Raw genomic sequence first — 21,323 nt, 5'->3', positions numbered from 1 at the left:
CATTACTCAAGAATGAGGTGTTAAACAAAGTACCTAACCAGCACTACGCTTCGTGTTTGCTGCTTTCTGACCCAAAGGAGCCCTGCAGCCAAGACATCAGAAGTTTCAAGGAATGAATACTTTAAATTAATAAAGGCTCATATTACTAAGTTTTATTCATTTGGTCAGCACAGCATGGAGGGTACAGCATAAAAGAAGTCACACAAAAAAGGCCAAGTAAGAAGGGAAACCTGCAAGGCATTTTTCAGGCATTCTGGCAACAAACACTCTTCGGGGTTTAACACAGAGCATACAGCAGCCCCAATTCTGACTGTAAGGCCACCTTCAGGAGTTTTTTTTCCTTGTACTTTCTATGCTTGTGCCAGTTTTAAAGGCTTCCTTGTAAAAGCTGAGCCTTGTGGTTGGCAAGAAAAGAGCTTCTTAAATCCTGCCCATAGTGAAAATAACTGCTGACTTCCAGACCTCTCACTAACACATTCCTTCAGACCCCACCCTCTTCCTCCTGCCCCAAGAGCCTATCCCTGTGGGGCGTGCTGGTTTCCCTTCCAAACTAGAATACACAGACAGGGAGTTTCTTTGACAACTACTTGTGTACACATACCTTCAAACCTTTCCTCTTTACTGACTGAAGAACTCTGCGATTCGGAGGATGTTTCTTATGGATTCGGTTTAAGAAATCAACTTTGACAACGTGCTGAGATATGGTGTCCTGGAACCGGTCAAATACTCGGCACCGATTACTCAGGGTCAAGTTCTTCTGGTTCAGCTGAGTGATCAGATAATGCCACAGGAGTTAGGGATCTGTGGGTCACTTTAATGTACACTAAGACTTTCATCAATGCACTGGCAGTACAGCATCATCTCCGCTTTAGCCTACTTGTTTCCTGCAGCACTGTTTCTGTTAAAGGGCACATTGCTGGAGATGAATACAAAAGCATTTAGAGGCCTACTAAGCAGCATCAATGCTCTCAGAAGCAGTTTGTCTGGGCACAAGCCCTTTGTTTCAGCCCCCCGTTTCCTGAGTATTTAGCCTCAAGTACACTGCTTCTCCACAAATGAAAACTCCCTCTTGGAAAGAAAGTTTTTCAGATAAAGCATGCAAAGAATTACTTCCCCTATTTGTAGCACTGTGCTGCTTTGTATCACAGTTCTGGAAGCTCATCTAGATCTTAAGAAGTCCAGTCTGAAAACCAGACAAGCTGTCAGTGAGCCACAATCTGAGCTGTCAGCTTCAGTTACAGGAAGGAGTTCCCCCATCTTTACATTTTATTGCAGATAGCAGCATCGTATTCCTTTGGCGAACGCGTTGCTTGCAGCAGGAGCTTTACAAGCGTTAGAGAGGGAGCAGTAAGAGCTCAGAAGCTGTTTTACATTTGTTGTACTTTGTCCTTTAATGGACCTGCCAGGTTCCACTCCAGCATCCGGTTACCATACTGCAATCATAGTCCTGCTTACCACCACATGTTCTATGTGATTTGGGCACATCCATCTACCCAGAGGCATGGCCGTAAGTGGTGGCTCCAGACAATCCATGTGGAAGAGGAGTGGGCAATAATCACACTGAATGAGAGGTGCCACTCTGCAACTCCTGCAAAGAGAGGGCCAGACCTTATTCCCCATACAGAATACAGAGTAAGAACTGCACAGGGCACAGGTGAACTCTAACCACTTCAGCTCATCTTTCCCCACTAATTCCCCTACACTATGACACTTGCATCTAAAATTAGGCTTCAGATTTGTAACTTGATCTCTACGGACCTTCTGCAAGACCCACTCAAGGCAAAAGGACTTGCCCATGCCCACCAGGTTTTTTTGGAGCAAAAGTGGAAGAGATGCTGTTGGTGGGAAGCTGTAAGCATCAGTCAGATTCACACAAGGAACTTTTCAAGTTGACCTTGTGCATTAGTTCTGAGAGGCTTCGTTTAGAGCAAAATTCAGGCATCAGAAGGAAATCTGAGATTTAAGTTATTACCATTTTCCTCAGATAAGTTGAGTGTGAATTTGTGACATTACTTCACCAAGATGTTCTCAGAACAAGTCTCAAACTCCAAAAAGCTATTAAATCCAATTCCTCAGACCTGAAATCTCCAAGCCTACTTCCAGGAACTCACTCTGAGCGGATTCCTGAAATAAAGTTTTTTGTTTTCACTGACATTTTGAATTGGGATTCATCTGTGCATCTTTAAATGCAGTTATAAAACCCAGCAGTATCTTGTACCCATTTTCAGACTGACTGTTTGCCTTGGGTTTGTATCTCTCTCAGTAGGTATCCATTTCCTAAAGGTCACCTCCTTGCATTCTTCCTTCATGAACCATAAACAAACCTCTCAGTTTTCTAATCCACCATCGCTTTAGAATTTCTCTTAGTAGATAAATACCCAAGGCAAGATGGCTCACCCTCTTCAGGCTACATTTAAAACCCTTTACAGCCACACAGGGCTGCAGAAGCCGCACCTACACTTGCCATGGGTCAACATCTGTTATTCAGCTAAGATGATTATTCCCCATTTATTTAGAGGATTTTAAGCAAGTAATGAAGATAACCTGGAAACAGGTCATCTACTCTTTTTTCAGCAACAACTTTGCCCATGTGAAGAGGGCAGCCACACCAAGCAGCTTCCCAGGAAGAGTCAAGTACCTGTTGCACGTGAAGCAGACTTTCACTGGCAATGGAACCAAACCATTGTGGTCTAACTCGTGTTGTGCTTTCTTGACATTCTTTCCTGTGGTTTCTTCCTTTCGCCTCCTCTTACTAGTACCTGAAAGTAAATTTTAAAAGGCTTTGATTTACTCACATAGCAGAGATTTGCTTGCTGGTAGACACACATAATCATCTCAGGCAGAGGCAAACAGAAAAAGAGGAGAGAGGGAGCTGCTTAAGGAACCCTTATCAATCACTAAATTAAGCTTTTAGTGACAGAGACTGTCTTTAAAGACAGGCATATTTTACTTAATCATTTCAGTGACATTCTGTACATGAAATCATTACTTTGTTACTGGCTTATTATATCATAAATCAAGTTTTTTGACAATTGGAATTTCTTTCTTCAGACTGAGGATCCAGACGAAGGTGACAACAGCAAGCCCTATCCCAAGTGTTGATGGAGGTTGTAGCATGTAGCAGCAGTGTCCCCACAGCTCACATCTGAAAGAGGCCACCTGGTGCTGGACAGCTGGAGGACTACCAGAGGTACACCTATACTCTCTGCTTTCACTGATGAGCATCCCTGGTGCCACAGCTATCAAGGAGTCAAGAAAGAAAAGATGGCAACAAGATGCAACTGCAGACATTTTCACCACCAGCAGACAAGACGCTGCTCACCTGGAAGTGCTGTGGTGCAGGTCAGTTCGTTCGGCAGCTGGAACTGCGTTGGGTTCCTTTCCATGGCAGCAGCAATAAGAAGCTCAAAGGGTCGCTTCAGCTGGGGCTGCCCACAGTCCATTTCTGCAATGGCAGAGTCATCATCCACGTCAATTATGTCCTCATCGACATCATTCTGCTCTGAGTTGGGGGTCTCGGTGCTGGCATTGGATGTGGGAGTGCCAGGCCGGCTTGCTCTCCTTTCCAAGATCCTGGCATGCGCATTAGCCCTGATGCTGCTGCTAGACCTGTCCAACAGGTCTGCGTCACTGGTGGGGGAGGTGGTTCTTTTCCCAGATTTGTCCACCAATCCATTTACCTGCCCCAGCTCTTTCTTCTGCTCCCGCTTCTGCACGACATGAATAGGCAGGCTTATCATGGAGGCCACAAACAAAGCACAGCAACCTTGACAAATACGCAATTGAAGACAAATAGCATCTGCAAAGGCTCAAGCCACTTACTACAACTTCCCCCATGAAGTCATTAAAGCCTTGACACAATAAAGACACTTTGACTGCTGGGGACAAAACTGCCGACGCAAACCAAGCGTGGGGAAGAAAATTAGCATTTCCTCTCCTTTCAACCATATTTGAGTCCAGATCAGGACAACGTTTAGCAGCATCTAGTCCTAAACACTTCACAAACCATACAACTCTGTTTATCTTTCCAGGCAAGAAACTCAACAGGAGAATGCTCATTGTTGATGCAGTCTATTAACCCATCAGAGAACGAGAGGGTCAGCTTGAGAATACAAGCACAATATACAAGCAACACTCTGCTATCTCTTGATGACAGAAACCTTGAACATTGCCATCACCACAAGATCCAGTTTGCAAAAGGAGGAGACACTGCACAGCCTAGCACAGGCAACTGTGCACTGCTCCAGTGCCTGACAGCATCACCAGTATGGCTGAACCAACCTACTTGGTCACTAAAATGGTCTGTAAGAGGAGCAAAGTGTTAACAGGCAATTTTTAACGCAGGAAAAACCAGGGATTTGTTTTCTTTTCTCTCTGTTTTATTATTTCAATTTGCAATCTTCATTTTTACTCTTGGCAGATGGCTGAACAGTACTCTGGAAACAAGGCAATCGCTTCAGGAACAAAAGGCTGAATGTTTTCTTCCAATCTGTTTTGGGTGTCACTTCAAGGGAACAGTTGCTAGATAACTTCAAGTAGTTTCTAAACCCTCTGCTACACAGTCTTACGTAGTCACAGCATTAAGATGTTTACATTGTGCAAGACAGCTTCCTGGAGAAAGAGCATCAAGGGGAAAAAAAAAAGACAAGACAAGCCATAATCTTGCCCAATCATCTCCTCCCCATCTTGTTCAACAGCCCAGGAAACCATAACTCACTGTGATTTCACCCTCTGCTGATGTGCAACTGCTGTGAAGTCACACATCTAAAAAACACACGTTACCCAGAATCACAGCCCAGCTGCATTAACGTGACTCCTGTTTCACCTGTACACAGCTCACCTTCTCAAGCATGGGAGCCATTCCCACTCCCTCTGTGCCTCAGCTCTCTCCCTCCTTTCCAAAACTGGGGGGGAAGGAAGGCACAGCTTGACAAGAACATCAGGCACTTCACTTTTTGTTCCTAGTGGTGAAGTTAAAAATACCAAAAAGGTCTCATCAAGGCCCTTTATTTTTCTTTAAGCTCATTCCTAGCAAAGCCCTTCTGAACTGCAAGCACAAAGAGCAGCTCTGGTGGTTTATATGTGCACATCAAGGGGACAGAAGGCACAAGACACAGGATTCATGTTTCAGACAGACAGTTGGAAGGGCAGGAATCATGTCTGTTAGGAGAGGCTTTACCTTGCGGCGTACAGTGCAGCGGTGACACATCCACTCCCCCGGAGGCAGCATTTCCTCGCTGAGCGGAGGGTTGCTACAAGGGAAACAAAACAAAGGCTTTACTGTGATTTCTGGAATGCCTCTTCTCCCTGACACGCAGCCAAAGTTGGGGCAGCCCTACAGGTTCCTCCTTTCCTTTGTGGTGATGCTCCCATTTTGCTTGCCCAGATATCCACTTAGCAAAACACCCCTAAGAAGTTGGCCTTCCACAACCCCATCTTCACGACGCAGCACGCTCCACGGCTTCAGAAGACAGCCTTAGAACTGAATAGCAAAGATAAGTGGAAGATGCCCTTGTGTCCAACACATACACCTCCTCTCTACCACCAATAACTCTTTAAGCAACTTGATTACTCCATGAAGACTGTAGATTCCCGTGCAGCAAGCACCATCATGGATCTACATATTTCCATCCTGTGAATCTGCAGTGCCATGAAGTTCACCCACTGCTTCTCATGGACTCCATCCCTGGGCACACACTTAATGGTGGAAATCACCTTCTATCTTAAGACAACCCAAATACTCTTAAGAGTGTCACCATAACCAGCTTGCCTTGGCTATGAAGCGTAAGATACATCCTACTCATACGGATCTGCACTTACTATGAAAGCTGTATCACATGGAAATGACATTCTCATTTTGATGCTAGAAATAAACCAAAGCAAATTAGATGGAGTAAGGAGGACTATTTTGAGAAACACTTCTCCTCAGTTAAAGGCAGAGCAGCATATGTCAGATGATACACTTTCCTCACAGATCCTACTACTAGTTCAAGCAGTTTCCATCACCTTTGTAAAGATATTTTCATCATGAAGATATTGTTATTTCAGCAAAATGCTGACTGCTGCAGGACAACAGCCAGTTACCATGCATGTGGCTTTAAGATGTACTTTCAAAAGTTCTGCCTACTGATGCTAGAGCCAGCTATATAGCAAGCCTGCTGTACTGCGCTGAACACTCAACAGAGAAGATTGTAGGACCTGGAAGCTCCATTTCCCACTGACTGGGAAATGGGTTATGAGGGATCCAGCTGGGACTGACCAGGCTACAAAGTCATTGAACAGCTATGTGGTTACACCAACACAGACCTTAAAGACCAGCCCAAGAAACCAAGTAAGCATGGCCAGCCAGACTGTGGCTCATTTCAGGAGTCCCTATACTGTTTACTACACCTACAGACAAATATCAAACCAAACCCAAGTTAACATTTAAGACGTCTCCAGCACTGACAAGCCACAGAGGATAAGATGTGTATTCGTTGGCCAGGAAGAGATGTGCCTTGCAGCAAAGGGAGAGGCTGTCTTCCTCGAGAATCTTGCTCCTAGCACAGGGAAATGGCACAGGATCCCAGCCCAGGCTCCCAAGCTTGAGCTATAAAAACAAACATGCTTCCTTTGTTTGAACAGAGCCCCGGCGAGCCTTGCCCCGAGCACACCAGTGTGCCAGCAGAAAGCCTCCGCAGGTACTGCAGCCATCCGGGGTCACGCTCGCTCTTGCAACACTGTGCCTGGAAGACTGGAGGAAGAACACAGCAAGAACCAAACTGGTAATAACCTCAGCATTTCTGGTGTCAGGCTCTGGGGAATTCAGTAGAGCCAACACATCTGGCAGCCATTTTGAGGAGGAGTGAAGGGTTTGAGAGGCCTCCGTGTTCCAGGCGCTCCAGAAATGCAGCGCTCTGCATATATGTGCAGACATACCTGCAGCTTATGTTTCTCATTTCCTGCAGGACTTGGATGAAGAAGCGATCAGGCTCAAGACAAAAGCACCAAAGCCTCAACTACTGGCTGCTTTACATGAAGCCTCAAACGTTTGACTTCAAGCAGTAACTCCCCCCCTGCCCCACACTAATCTTTTGCTAACAGAAGCAGGGAAAGGGGGTGGAAGGAGGAGAGCAGCAAACGATCCCCTGTGTGCTTGCTGCGGCATAAATCCATTGTGAATCCTATAGAGCAGGCCCTGCAATAGCTCAGGTTTTACTCCTGCTAGAGCCTTGGATCTGCAGCTACAGCCAGTACAGATTCATGTGTCTTATTCCCCCTCCCCACCCAGCACCCCAGGGGGAGGAAAAAAAAAAAAAAAAAAAGAGAAGAGAGGAAAAAAGAAAAACCACCACAGACTTTGATTTGTTCATAGTGAATTTTAGCCCTCTGAAGCTCCCGACGAGCGTGCCTGAACCGCTGGAAACATGTCTGCCCCATTCCAACACACGCGCGGCGTGCCAGGGACCCACACGCTGCCAGATGCCTCTGGTTATTTGCTTTAACTGTTACCTCAATCTCATGCATTTTACAATAAAACAATTAACACCACGGTGAATCTTGAGAGGTGCCTAGAAGAGTCAGAACAGGTTTCTTCTTAAGTGTGTATGTTATCCTACCATTTGTTATGATTGAACTATGTGCTCGGCAGCCATGAGATCCTACGTACAGGCTCCTCTTAAACAACAACTCAGAGAAGTATTTTAATGAATGCTGCCACCCGAAAGCCTGTGGAAGGAGGGGGAAAAGATTAGTTTTAGACCAGCAGCAAGCTTTTAGCTCTCAAACTAGCCTCCTGAGGTTTTTTTTTTGTTTGCTGTCAGGGCCTAGCTGTTATAGCAAGTGTATTAAAAGACTGATTCTGCTTCTCCTGGTTAATGAACTGTTCATCAAGGCAGCTCTCTGCACTAACAAAGACTGATGAATGCTGCTCCTGCACTGCCGGCCCCTCTGCAAGCAGAGAGCATTTCCTGGGTCTCAGCATAAAGCCAGGGAAGCGCTAAAGAATGCTCTTTTAATTAACTAGTTATAACCACATTCTTCAACCTTTTAATGCAAGCATAAGAGAAACTGATTTTTAAATCTGAGCAAGAGACTCCATCTTCAGAACCAAGGTGAGAATGAGCACTTTGGCAGGAGCAGCACCGCCGCTTTCACAGGTTCATTAGCATGCAGATCTCCAGCCTTTAGAGTCCGCTGCCAACAGGACCAGGAATTGCACAGCACCAACTTTATCTTCAGTTACAACACATCTCCTTTCAGCTACACACCAATCAGCTGTCCTGTACCATTTCACTGAATTTCTGTTTCGAAAGCTTCCACTTTTGTCATCACAGGCAGGAGCAGTGGCCAGTGCTGCTTCACCTGCAAGGTTTGGTGTCACCCAAATCAAATTTGCTCAGCAAAACAGGATTCTGATTTTAAGACAAAGACTGCTCTGAAGAACTGAAGCTGGCTTTCAAAATTAGTCTCTGTAAATTCAAGGAGATGTTTATCAGATGTTTATTCCAAGGCACTGGTACAAGATCACCTGCTGTAATAAAGGACTCGTGGCTGCTTCTAAAAACACTTCAGTAGCATCTCCTGAAATTCAAATTGGATTTGTGTTGCCAGGACTTGCTCTTGTAAACTTTTGCACTAACTCCCATGGTCATTCAGTTATGCAAAAGCTCCCTAAGTAAAATTTAAATGATGATGATGAAATAAAAAATCCACAGGGGTAATCTGCATGTTAGGAGTTTTTGTCAAGCAAACAATACCATTGAAGCCACTTAGCTTTTCAATTTCACACTCTGGAGCTCTCCTACCTTAGATCAGATGCCTGTTGTTAGGCTAAATCCCATAATTACTCTTCACTTTGCTGACCTCAATAAATAAGTAAACAAATGCTCAAAGGATGGCACCTTCCTCAATACAAACTGGGCCACAGCTCTCAAAGGAACCAGTTATAAGCAAACCTGAAGTTATTTACACATGACATTCCTGGTGGCCATCTTGCGTCAAAGGCACGTTGACACTGCTCTGGACCCAGCAGGCTACGGCCAGCTTCTGGGCTGGGATAATGGCAGCAGGAAAACACAGTGGTGTCTAGCAAAGCTTTCTTTGATGTCAGCAGTTTTCAACAATCAGACTCAGATATTTTTTCTTCTGTGCAGGGGAAAACAGTATAACTCCACCAAAGGAAAAAAAAATGTAGGCAGGAACGTTTTTCCTTCTTCAAAATCTTCTAAGTAACTTACCATGAGTCAATGACAGGCTTATAATGGAGGATGCTAGTTATGTTTGCCAGTTAGATAAAGGAAGAAGGCTTTTAGCTCTTCCTTTGGACTCCTATTTATCCCCCAAAGATGGATAGAGCTACAGCTGTTCCACTAGCTTCATAAAGAACAAGGCTCCCTGGCTTCCTGCAGCAGGGCCTCTGTGGCAGCCGTAACTAAAACAAACCAGGAAACCAACCTCACTGTCAGTGCATCACAAGCGCCCCATTGAGAAACACAGAGAGTTGCATCACTTACAAATGCAGTTCTTGGAAACAGTTTTACTGCACCCAAGTTACACACTTCTGTCCACAGCTGCTCCAAAACCCTGCAGGAGGAAGACACCTGGAACCCAGAGCTCAGAGCCTCTACCTTATACACACAAAAAAAACAGACAAAAAAAAGCCAACAGCTGCAGCTGGTTTCAAGTTCCTCCCCAGTGAAACTCTTTTACCTTTGTATTTCAACTCCTGGATCAGCAAAGAGTTTACTATTTTCTGAAGACAGAAGGCAGATTTCATTACCTTAGAGATGGTTACTAGGAATACTGTCAGCTGTCTATTCCAGCAATGCCAGGATTATTCCTCAGAACAAATTACTCAGTGAAGGTCTGCAAGTTCTGCTCATTAAGATGGATGAAGTCATGACACCCAGGAGTGCAAGAAAATCTTCCTGATGAAGCTGAAGGTTTCTCAAGTACCACTGCGGAGAGCAGTGAACTTTAGGCATCATTTTAATTCTTTACAGGCCTCTAAGCACAACTTGCTTACACTGCAACTGAGTTTCAGGAACTTCCTGGTCTCAATTAGGCTCCCATGGAAGTTCTACCTACTTGAAGCCAGAAGTGCAGTTCTCTAACTACAGAGCACCCACTGCTATACTTTCAACTGTGTTCCTGAAGGACCTAGTGAAAACAGGTTGATAGCAGCCAGCAAAAGGTTGTCTACATTGAAGTGCAAATCTTTGCCCTGCATATAAAGAGTTCTAAATTAGTAGCATCAGTAAGACCTGGACATCACTGGACAGGTCACTACATGATGATTTTGGCTGCACTGTGCAAGGAAAGAAACTGAAATGAGCATGTCACAGGTCACCAATTATGCCATCACCTGGAACACTGCATCTGCTTAGCCTGCATCTTTCCAACAGCACGGCCAGAGCTGGAAATAAGGGTTCAGCAACAGACAGAGCAGGATTAAAACACTGTTACATGGCCAGAGAGTGAGAAGCAAGATGCATGCAAGGAAAAAAAATAATGTTACACCAACATAATCTGTCTAGTACTAGAGCAGAGGGAAGACCTGAACTCATCAGAGTTTAAGAATTGCCAGGTATGCCAGATCCCAAAATTCATTCACTGCATGCTTATCCCTATCTTCTAAACCAGCCAGTGCTCCACACTGCAAAGGCAGAACACATTGTGCTGATCACAGCTCAAGCCCCTGGCAGCAGTACTACCGTGCTCTGAAGAACCAGGTATTCCTTCACGCGCCAAAGCACTGCTCTGCTGTGAGGAGGAGTGTTTAGTGGATTTTGAAGCCTGTGACAAACTGCTTCTGCTAGTGTCATCCTGGGAAGAGATCTAAGCATAACCTCGTGAAAGTAGGTGTTATCTATCTCACCTTGCTTCCCTCCTTGCCAGGGCTCACCAGGGGTCCAGCCTCCTCCCCAGGCACTCCTACAGGGGCAATCATGAGACTCACAGGGAATCAGAAGAGTTCCCTCCAGCGTGATGCAGGAGAACATTTTTGTCTCAGACCTGACAAGAAGGGCAGTCCAATAAACTGGATAAGCACGTAAACATCTGATCACCTGATCTAATTAGTTACTTCTATTTACAGGAAGAACCTGGCCCACAGAGACCATTTCTTAGGCAACCCATTAGTTATTACCCTCCTTAACCACTGAAAAAAAAATTGCTTTTATAAGATACTAAATTTCAATATAGCTAGAACCACTTACATATCTATATAAACAAATGGGCATTTAAACATTGTATAGTATCACCTGTACTGCACTGAGGGCTTTTGATTTAATTTTCATTAGTTTGGATGGTTCTGAACTCTGATATTGGGGATACAACTGCCAGAGAACTGTCCAGCTTTGCATTTGTAAGCAGAAATCAATAGGAAAACTTGTTGACTTTGAAAAATGTGGGTCAGGCCCAGAAACTGAGGTATTCTGCACATCCAGACTCCTGTTTCTTTCCCATGCACCACCCCTGCCTGCACTGCAGACAATAGTAACAATAGCCTGAATTCAATGTCCAGATTCATTATTAAGTGTTCAGATCTTTACACAGATCGTGACACATGGGGCAGCATCAGGGAAAAGAAAGAAGGCAGAGGAACAACACAGCTCTAGTGAGAGTTGCTTCATCCAATCTTGTCTTCAAAGAATATTAAATGAAGAGACATCTCCAGTGGGGGGAAAAAAATAAAATAATCAAAACACAGGTCTGTGAGGTTTCTGGAGAGTGCACACATTCAGCCCTAGCCATATAGAATGTGTTCAAAGGAGGCAGGGGTGAAAGGACAGAAGCAATATGGTGGAAAAAAAAGGAAAGCAGCACATCAGAAGAGGATGAAGGACAGGCTCATAAAAGCAAAAGTATGAATCTGTCTTCATGCAGGCACAAGAGAAGTATAATTCCGTCATGTACATGTGGACCAGGCATCCCCAAGAACACGGGGGAAAAGGAGGAAAAGAGCAGCAACAGAAATATCCACCCTTAGAGCAGGCTATACATTCTTTTCTGCCTTTTCCAGATCACCTTCATACTCTGCCCCTGTTGTGATTCTAGGCAGGCCACTGGGAAGTTCACGTGATGCCTTGCCCGGAGACAGAGGCTGTACAGGCAGGTGTTTCACACCAATCACTGGTGCTTGCCAGAAATTCAGCATGGGGTTTTCAGCCTGCTAAATTACATCCTCAGGCCACCACTTTCTGCAGGGTTCAAAGTCGGTAATCTCCAGCTCCATCTAGTTTACTTCAAGTGACTCGTGCAGAGCAGACGTCAACAGAAATAGGTTAGAGCTGGGTTCAGGCGCTCGATTTCCCCCAGCTGGCTGAGATGCTCTTTGCCTTCTGTACTCAAGATCCAATACACCAACTGGGAGAGTGATTTACAGGATTTCTTCTTTTTTTGTTTCCTTTTTTTTTTTTGCCTATAGGGAATATTTACTCCATACCCTAAGAAAGTGTTACTGTATTACAACAGATACCTGCCAACCCCATTATTAAAGGGAAGGTACCACACTGCTCTTACTTATCTTACAGTCACTGGACAGTGCAGCATTCCTTTGAGGAAGCTGGGCAGACATCTGGTGAGTGGTGGAGTTGGAGGCAGCGTAAATCGACTGCTGTAAGAAGAAAAAGCTGGCTCTGACAATCTGACAATCACAAATCCCACAAGTTTAGCCGGTAACCTGATGTGGCAAGATGCTTTTTGCTTACACTCTCTTCTTTCAAATCCAGCGCTTCACAGCCCTATCACAAAGCCACAATGTATCCTCAGATAACAGTAGCGTTTTCACGAGTCACTTCCTGACTGGTTGAAAAAAACAAACCCAAACCCCGAAACAAACGCAGGTACATCCTTCCCACACATGATTTATATTCCCATAGGCAGCGCTCCCTAAATATTCAGACTCTGTAACACTTTCTTTCAGGAAGATACACTTCTTTCCTCTGGTGGAAGTAACTGCTTGCTTGCTTCACAGCAGATTCTTGCTGCTTGCTACCACCTCAAGGATTAGTAAGGGCTCCAGAGCACGGAAGAATCTCAAGGACCTGACACGTACTACTGAGTCAGTCTAGCAACAAAAACAATTTAACATCCGCTTATGTGGGTCAATAAATGGAAGAATTTATGTTAGTGCCTCAGCTATGTAGAAAAACTCTTTCAGTACTGATGCTACAACTAAAATCTTGAATTGACTCAGCCTGTCCTACACAGAGAGACAGGAGCCCTGTCTGTGGTGTAGGTGTTTTTCACACCACCACAACATTTACAACCCAAATCATAAAGGTCTGGTTTAGGGGTAAAAGAATAAAAATGTTTGATCCTGACTCTTACTATAGATACAGGGATCTGTCCGTGCCAAGAGCACGGGGACACTCTGCACCCGAGGTGCCCGTCCACCCGCTCCTGGAGCGGCACAGCCATGATTAGCCTGTCTGACATCTGGCTGCTTCCCCTCTTACCACCTCCCTCAAAGCAACACTGAGAAAAGGAGAGAGAGGGAAGAATCACGAAAGCACTATGATTTTGTGTAATAAACACAGTAACCCTCCCTAAGATCCGCAGGCGGCTGCACAATCTAAACAGCACTGAGCTTGTATGTGATAAGAAGACACAGGCAAGCAAAATGAGACTGAATATATTTACAAGATAGTGCCAAGATCTCCATAACAAACAGTCATTAGCAGATTAGTATTACGAATCTAATCCAATTAAGAATTTCCTTTGCAAATGCCTGGAGGAGCTGGAATTCCTCTGGGAAGACCTTTCCACGTTTTGAAAGGCTATGTGAGTCATGCCTGCAGGTCTGACATACCAGGAAAGACCAGCTCCAGAGCAGCACCAACAAAGCCCTAAACCCCACCTTAAAACGAGCTGCAGCATCCTAGGGAACTTGAGGAGTCAATTTAAAAATGGACCCCACAGCAGCAAGAAAGAGACTTCTCCGTTCCACAACTCCCAGTCAACAAACTGGCACCTTCCCAAGCAAAGGGACAAAACAGTGGAGAACTTTCCTTATTAACAGTCTCATACTGTGTCCTTTTAAACAGCTCCAGGCCATTATGGATGTTTGACACAATACTCATCCACACAGCAGCCATGTCTGAAGACAAAGCACAAGATAAGCAGTCGAACATCCTCCTCTTTGGTTTTGCCAGAATCCTAATGCCTTGCTCCAAGCCCTTTCCGCTGATGCTGAGAACAGCAGCAGCAATCCACAGTTTGAGTTGAATGCCCAAGCTCTTGCCCACACTGCAAAATCTGCTCACGCTCAGTTTAACACTAGCAACACACACACAGGTGGGAATAGTGGTTTGCAAGTTCTCCAAATTAGGTTAGCTCATCAAATTCTTACTGTGAATGGTTTGCTGGTGCCCTCAGTTGAAGTTCATAGATTTAGGCTGACCTTATCTGCCTTTGCATCGAGAGATTTAGGACAGAATAAGGAGAGCAAAAGACCTCAGTGGTACAACTGTGCTGAACAGAACTGCCAAGCCTGATCATGTTACCACATCTGCAGACACTGCGCAGTGACCCTTCACACCAAGAAATGAAGCCAGAGCAACTGCTTCCTTCTGGTTTGGGAGAGAGATTATGCTGGCCCCAGTGCTACCAAAATATCAGAAGAAAAGATACAGAAAAACAAATATATACTTAAAACAATATTATTTTAACTAACTATCAGTTAAGACAGATACATTTAAATTAATGTTTGGAACACAAGGGGCTCAGACTGATCTTCAAAATGCAATTGCATAAAAGCAGGGCTTTGCAAGTCACTTAATGTAAAACAACCCAAAACCCAGATAAGCCTCAAAATAAAAACTTTCTGCAGTTAAACCACAAGATTATTTTTCTAAGCTGTCAGAAGTGCCAATGAAAGATGCAATTCGATGTACTAAACTCCTGCTCCTCTGCAGTTCACTGTTAGGTATGCCACTTTCTGGACATCCTGCTGCTCCTTGCAGCAGCAGATGCTTCAGACCATTTGAAGTTTCTAAAGTTTCACCTGAAACCCCTCGGGCAGCCAAACATGCCCCTTAAGAGAAGGATTAGCTAAGACAATAGAGAGCTGATGATTCCCTCTCCTCACACAGAACAGATATCTAAGTGAAAAATCCAAAGCCAAAGACCAAATGCCAAGATAAGGCAGGACATTTTAGACCTGCATAAGGTGGGGAAAAAGTTATTGATGTCCTACCAGTCAAACACAACTTTTTTCTGTTCTTTGTGCAAAACACTTGAAGTGACTCAGAAAATATGCAAACCTTAGGTTAGTTTAGCTTCTCCTCCTCTTTGCAGAGACATCTCTGTTATGCCAGTTCTTCGACAACAGTGCTTTGGCAAAGACTGCCAAATTGGAGGGGAAATGGAGCCAAATGCTCCAAACACAAACACGAAGAGGCAAGTGCTGCAAAAAGCCTGATTGAGCCAGCAGCCCCCAGTAAGGATGCAGCCTACCTCTCCCATCACAGTCATAGGGTGATCCATCAGCTAAGGGAAGTCTTTTAGCTGGGCACTGCTCACAAAACTGACACTGTCTGTTTACCATGATAGGCAGCCGGTCAGCTTTAGGCAACTCAAGTCACTTCGTCATGCTAGCAGGGCTTCACAGCCAGCAGCATGCCAGTTATAAAAGGGACTTGAAGAGCAGCATTCGGTCAGGTTAGCACATTTGGGCTCCTCCAACCACGAACTCTGGCAGTGAGACTTGGAAAAAAAAACAACAACAAAAAAAACACACCCAGAAAAAACAAACACAAAACCGTTCTGTGTTAGTTCTCCCTCCTGTTGTCACTCCCCTCCCCCAGCTTGTTAACTAAACTTTTCCTCTCCCGGGGATCTTCCTAATCCTTCAGCGAAGCTGTAATGAATTTGCAACATCAGTCACTTGTAAACCAACTTCAACGTGAATCAAGTTTACCATGAGCTCAAGAAAATAAAGGGAATTTAACAATCATATAGCCAGAAGGAGGATATAAAGGGGGAAGAATAGAAGTAGAACTGGAAAATTGGTTTTCAATCATTTAAAGGAGCGTACACCATTCCCAGGGGCCCGGGTTGCTGCAGAACATCAGCATGAAAATGCACGCTGCACCATTACCCAGAGCAGCAGATTATGAGCAAACAGCGAAACCAAAAGGCAGACTTCAGAGCTAAAAATCCCATGTTCTGTCTTCAAGAATTATTAAGGAGAGGGGGGAAAAAAAACACCCAACCCTGTACATACATTCAAACTTGAAGACATTCACTTGACTATGACATTAATCCAAGTGTGCTGAAACTAAGTATCTGGATGAGATTTAAAACTTACCGGTGCCCCTCCCAGCAGGCAAGTTCACCTGCAGCAGGGCTGGTAGCCCTCCCGGGCCATGGACGCTTACAGTACCTGCAGGAGTTTTAAGCTGAACTAGCAGTTCAGAGAAGAGACAACACCCTGACAGATGAATTGGGAAGCCACTTCCACCCACATTGACTCAGGAGAGCAGATGTTCCCACAGTATATCAACAAAACTTGTTATTTACCATCAGAGATGTGTAACACTATCAGACTTGGGAAGTTTGGGGAATTTTGGCCTAGTGCTGTCTGTTTTCTGCAGGAGACAAGAGGCTTGGGTACTAAGTTGAAGTTAAGGTGAACTGCTGAAGTTTGAGAATCACACACACCTAATGAAGCCAATTTTCTCACTACAGTTTCAAACATCGTGATGCAGAAGAGCCTTCTCTAGACAGGAAGATACAAGTTTATGGGCCACTGAAGCAACCCACTGCATGACTTGGGCTGATCACACCCTTGCCATTCATTTTCTACTACAGCATGGCCACTCTTACACAGTTTTATTCAACTGATTACAAACCTCAGACCAATTAAAGAGCAGCGCTTCATTTTTCCCTCTATCGATAATAAACGCAACTTGGTACTAAACCAGACACTCACAGAACAGGTAAGCTGTCAGCACAATCCAGCCAGTATGCCTCAGCAGTATATTTAAACTGCTATTCAAATGACTTTAAAAAAAAGCATTGCACTACAGCTGCTATTCTTTAAAAAACAAAAAGAAGAGAGACAGAAAGGAAGTTGCAAGGCCTGCCCTCAGGCTGAAGTTTACAACCAGAACGGAAGTTTACTTCAAGCAAGGTGTAGGAGCTAAAGAGAAGAAAACACAAACACAAAACCTGAGCAGCCCTTTGAAATAACTAGCTCACTGGAAGGACTTGGCTGAGCGATGGACAGAGGTCCATGAGCAGTGCAGAATAACTGGGTCCAGGCCATGTCACCTCTTGCAGCAGGGTCTGGGCTACAGTCAAAAGAAGATACTCTAGGAAAGGCAACAAGTGAAGAAGTGTAACCAGAAGCACTCCTTCCATTTGTGTTCTGAAGAAATGACTAATTAGCCGTATTTTTTTTTCCAATTACAACGCATCTAACTCAAGCAAAGCAAAGCTTTACAGATATGTGATTTACACAACTGTTTCCCACTCAGAAACTGCAAGAACCCTGCCAAATTAAACCACAAGACTTAGCCAGACTTAGATATGCACAGAGCTGTCTCATTTACAGATAGGTTTAACTAGGATCCACAGTCAACCTGGAAACTCTACAGCATTAGTCACTGCTCTTCCACCTCAAAATGGGAAGTTTTAGCCATCACCCCAGCCTCAATGACAGAAGGCTAAGGATGTGTTTGGCAACATCTGAAAGCAAACACTGACTTTTAAGCAACTATGCCTGAGAGGGGGGGAAAAAAAACCAACCAACCGCCACCCTCAAAGCACATCAAGAATGCTGGACAAAAGTAATAATTAGTGTCCACCCAGTAAATATTAAAGGATGTGCACCACCACCAGTAGCACTTCCTCAGGGTAGGAGGGATGATGTCATGGCTGCACGCTGGAGCATTGTCGGGTTCATCTGGCTACACGCTGCTAACGGGACACTCCCTACAAAACTGTGACCGCACAGTCAATTTTCCTGGTATCAGCAATCAGTTTAATAAGTGTTCAGAGACCTGCAATTAGCTTATAAACCCAGCAAACCACCAAGCTGAAGAAGAAGAATCAAAAAAGAACACCCCCACCAAAAAAAACCCAACATTAAATAAATAAAAAGGCAAAGAGAAGACATCTCTAACAGGGTGGCAAACAAAGCTCTAGAGCATGAAAGAGAAAAAGGAATGTGGTTAAAAAAATCTCCCCTAAGGAGGAATACTCTGTACGCCCGAGCTCCAGCTGTTTGACTCGCCCCACTCCCTCCTCCACTCCATTATCCACTCTGGCTGCGCTAATTTAACACAAACCGCCGGCGTCAACTGTTGAAGGGGAGATCGGGGTGAGGTGGCCTCGGGTGAGTCTGGGCTCCCGGTGCACAACGGAAAAAAAACTTCGGGCAGGAAAGTTGAGGTGCCGCTGGCAGGTCGCTTTGTGCTGAGAGCTAAGGAAGCTGCGAGGGAAGGCAGCCAGAGTCCTTCCCTCCTGCAGCCTCTGCCGACCAGGGCTTTGCCACCGCCTCCACACTCACGGCTCCCACAGGGCACCCAGATTTGCATGCAGAAAGGTTTGCCTTCATCAACAAAGCCACGCAACTCCCAGCAAGAGGGGATCCGACTGCCCCCAGTTCACAGCAAGTCAGCGACACGGAGGAAACCAGCAGGTCCACAGAGTCCAGAGGGAAAAAGGAGGGAAAGAATAAAAGCCACCAATTTTAAAGTCTGGAGGCCTGCATTTCCACAGGGAAGGTATTTTCACGTTTGAGATACTGGGGGAGCGCTGCAAGGGCTTGGAAGTTATATATGCAGCCAAAATGGCGCTGAGAATAAAAATATAATTTAAAGGAAGGTCGCCATATTGTAAACAGTGAGGCAGGGAGACACAGAGACAGCAACCTCCATTATTCCCAGCAGCTGCAGCAGCACGGAAGCGCTGGGAACGTCAAGGCCTGGTGCAGAGACGCCACCGCCGCTTCCCTCTCTCTGGACAGGACCCTCGGGAGACCCCTCCGCAAAAGCAACCCACCCTTGGAAAGGGCTGAGGAGGGGAAATCGGAAGCTCCGGAGGGGGAAGGTGGAAGGCCAGGCAGGGGCAGTACCAAGGCAGCCAAGGCCGCACAGGCAGCCGCCTCGCTCCTCCTCTCGGCTTCTGCTCAGCTCCAAAAGAAAGGAGGGTGGGTGAACCCCCGCCCTGCAGAAAGCAGCAAAGGGCCTTTTCACCGCGGATTAGTTTCGGGGGGAAGAACCCGTGTGGGGTTTGCACCTCCTTTTTGTTCCCGCCTGCTATACCCGGCCCCATGTCCTTTCTCCCCTCCTCCCCGGGCAAGGCAGGAAACCTAACGGGAAGCGGGAGCAGTTGGAGCTAAGGTGCTGCCAGGGCCAGGACAGCAAAATCCGCAGAGAGACAGCGCCGAGCCTTACCAGCACTGAAGGTGGAAAGCGGCAGGGCAGTGATCGCAGCACAGCAGATCCCCTCCTTCCTTGCAGCTATCGCAGCTATCGTGGTTAGTGGCCCTGCCACTTCGCCTGGGCTCCTTCTCGGGCCTCCTGCTCTTTTTTTCCCCATCTTCGCTCTTGGGGGGAGCCAAGAGGGCTTGGATTTGCTGCACATGCAGAGACAGATAGACAGAGAGGGGCTCTGAGGGGCTGGGATGGACCCTGACCCCACGTGCCCTTCTCCCAGCTGCCTGCCGCGGGGAAAGCGCCCCGGGCCCGCCGCGGGGGGACGGGGGGACATGGCCATGGCACGGCCTGCTCCGCCCGCCAGCCCCGTGTCCGGGAGGGCCTCTCCCGGGGATTGGGTGAGCTGCTTCTGTCCCTCCGCACTTCCTTCTATGGCCACGGGGCTCCGGGGGGGGTGGAGGGGGTCCCTCGCCATTTTGCAGCCCCACGGCCTCCCCGGTCAAGGCCTCCTCCCCCTCCTCTTTCGCGGCTCGGGCCTCACCTCCATGAGCCCCCCGGAGGTGTCCAGGTCGTAGACGATCGTCTTGGTCTCCATCTTCTCCCACATTCATCCAGCCCGGGAGCGGCCCCGAGAGCCCCCCCCAGCGAGAGGGAGCAAAAGAGGGGGAGGGAGAGGCGACCCCTCAGCGGCAGCGGCTCCGCGTCGAGGAGGGGGGCGGCGGAGGGGCGGGCAGGCGGGCGGCGGGGCCTAGCCCACGGGCCGCTGCAGCTTGCCCGTCGTCCTCCTCCACCTCCAGCCGGGCCCAGGGGCGGCTGCGGGGGACCCCGCGCCCACTGCCATGCCGCGTAAAGGAAGGGAAGGAGGAGGGGGTGCGGCGCGGCCCCGCGCCCGCCGCCGCCGCTCACGCACCGCGCACGCACCACACAGACACAGGCGGCGCCGACGCTCAGGGCCCCGCCGCCGCCGCCGCCGCGCCGCCCGCGCATGCGCAGACCGCGCCCCGCCGTCGGGGGGGCCCCCCCAGTCCACCGCCTCCGCCCCGCGCGCAGGCGCGGCCCCACGACGCCTCCCGCCCTTAGCCCTGGCGCCGCGGGGAGGGGATGGAGGAAGAGGGCCTCCCGTTCCGGACACTGAGCAGGCGCGGCTACGACACCGCCCCCTCGGGCTCCCGTCGCGCTCCGCCCTTTTCCCGCGCAAGCGCGGCGCAGGTGTGGCAAGGAGGAGGGTGGCGCGCAGGCGCGTGGTCGCCGTCACGTTCCTGCGCGGGAAAGGGGGGGAGTGGGGAAGTGCTGCCGTCGGTAACGTCAAAACGCAGGGCGTGAGGGGCGGGGCAGGGGCGCTGTGCCCGCCTGCAGGGGGCGCGAGGCGAGCGGCGCGGCGAAGGGGATCGGCCCGTCGTGGTGACGTCATCGTTACGGAGGCCACGCCCTTTAAAGCGGCAGGGGCGGGAAGAAATGTCATGGGGATGCGGTTTGAGTGCGGGGGCTTCAGGGTGGGGATCCGGGAGGTGGTAGGATTGCGCGGGGGGGATAGGGTGCAGGAGGGTAGGGTGCGGGAGTGCTTCAGGGCCCACCCCGCGGGAGCGTTTGCCGGGATGCACTCGCGTCTCCGGCTGCCCATCCCCGCTGAGAAAGACGCCAGCGCTTCTTCGAAAACACCATTTTTTATTAATGAAACAACCAAAAGATGGGGTGTGGGGTGTCCTCTCCAGAACGGGGGTGCGGCTGGGGAGTGGGGCACAGCTATGCCCGGTGTCTTCGTGCACGTCGCGGCACCCCAGGCTGGTGCCCTGGGTCGGGTCCTCCTGGGGCGTCGGGACGTGTAGCTGGCGGGTGGATACACCGGTGGCAAAGGGGACGCTCCGGGGAGGGCGAAGCAAGCGAGGGAGTGGGGGGACGCTGCATGCTCGGGGTACGGAGGGGACACACACACGTCCCTGCGTGGCTGTGGTG

At 47.7% G+C, this 21,323-nt stretch overlaps 1 protein-coding gene across 1 annotated transcript in view; it reads right to left on the bottom strand.

Annotated features, from left to right (window-relative positions):
• Positions 1 to 20,368, bottom strand: part of PHF12 (PHD finger protein 12) — a 31,163-nt gene extending 10,795 nt beyond the window's left edge. The window contains exons 1-7 of the mRNA XM_054166322.1: positions 19,912 to 20,368; positions 19,389 to 19,570; positions 5,180 to 5,252; positions 3,323 to 3,710; positions 2,639 to 2,759; positions 1,456 to 1,588; positions 602 to 766 (exon numbers count right to left, since the gene is read on the bottom strand). Of these exons, the coding sequence (XP_054022297.1) occupies positions 602 to 766; positions 1,456 to 1,588; positions 2,639 to 2,759; positions 3,323 to 3,710; positions 5,180 to 5,252; positions 19,389 to 19,570; positions 19,912 to 19,977 (1,128 nt within the window). The 5' untranslated portion in view covers positions 19,978 to 20,368. The remainder of the gene's footprint in view (positions 1 to 601; positions 767 to 1,455; positions 1,589 to 2,638; positions 2,760 to 3,322; positions 3,711 to 5,179; positions 5,253 to 19,388; positions 19,571 to 19,911) is intronic.
• Positions 20,369 to 21,323: the final 955 nt, after the last annotated feature.

The sequence above is a fragment of the Dryobates pubescens genome, chromosome 13 (assembly GCF_014839835.1).
Source record: "Dryobates pubescens isolate bDryPub1 chromosome 13, bDryPub1.pri, whole genome shotgun sequence".
NCBI classification, from domain to species: Eukaryota; Metazoa; Chordata; class Aves; order Piciformes; family Picidae; genus Dryobates; species Dryobates pubescens.
The sequence above is the reverse complement of the archived record's forward strand: the minus strand, read 5'-3'. Positions and strand labels throughout refer to the sequence as shown.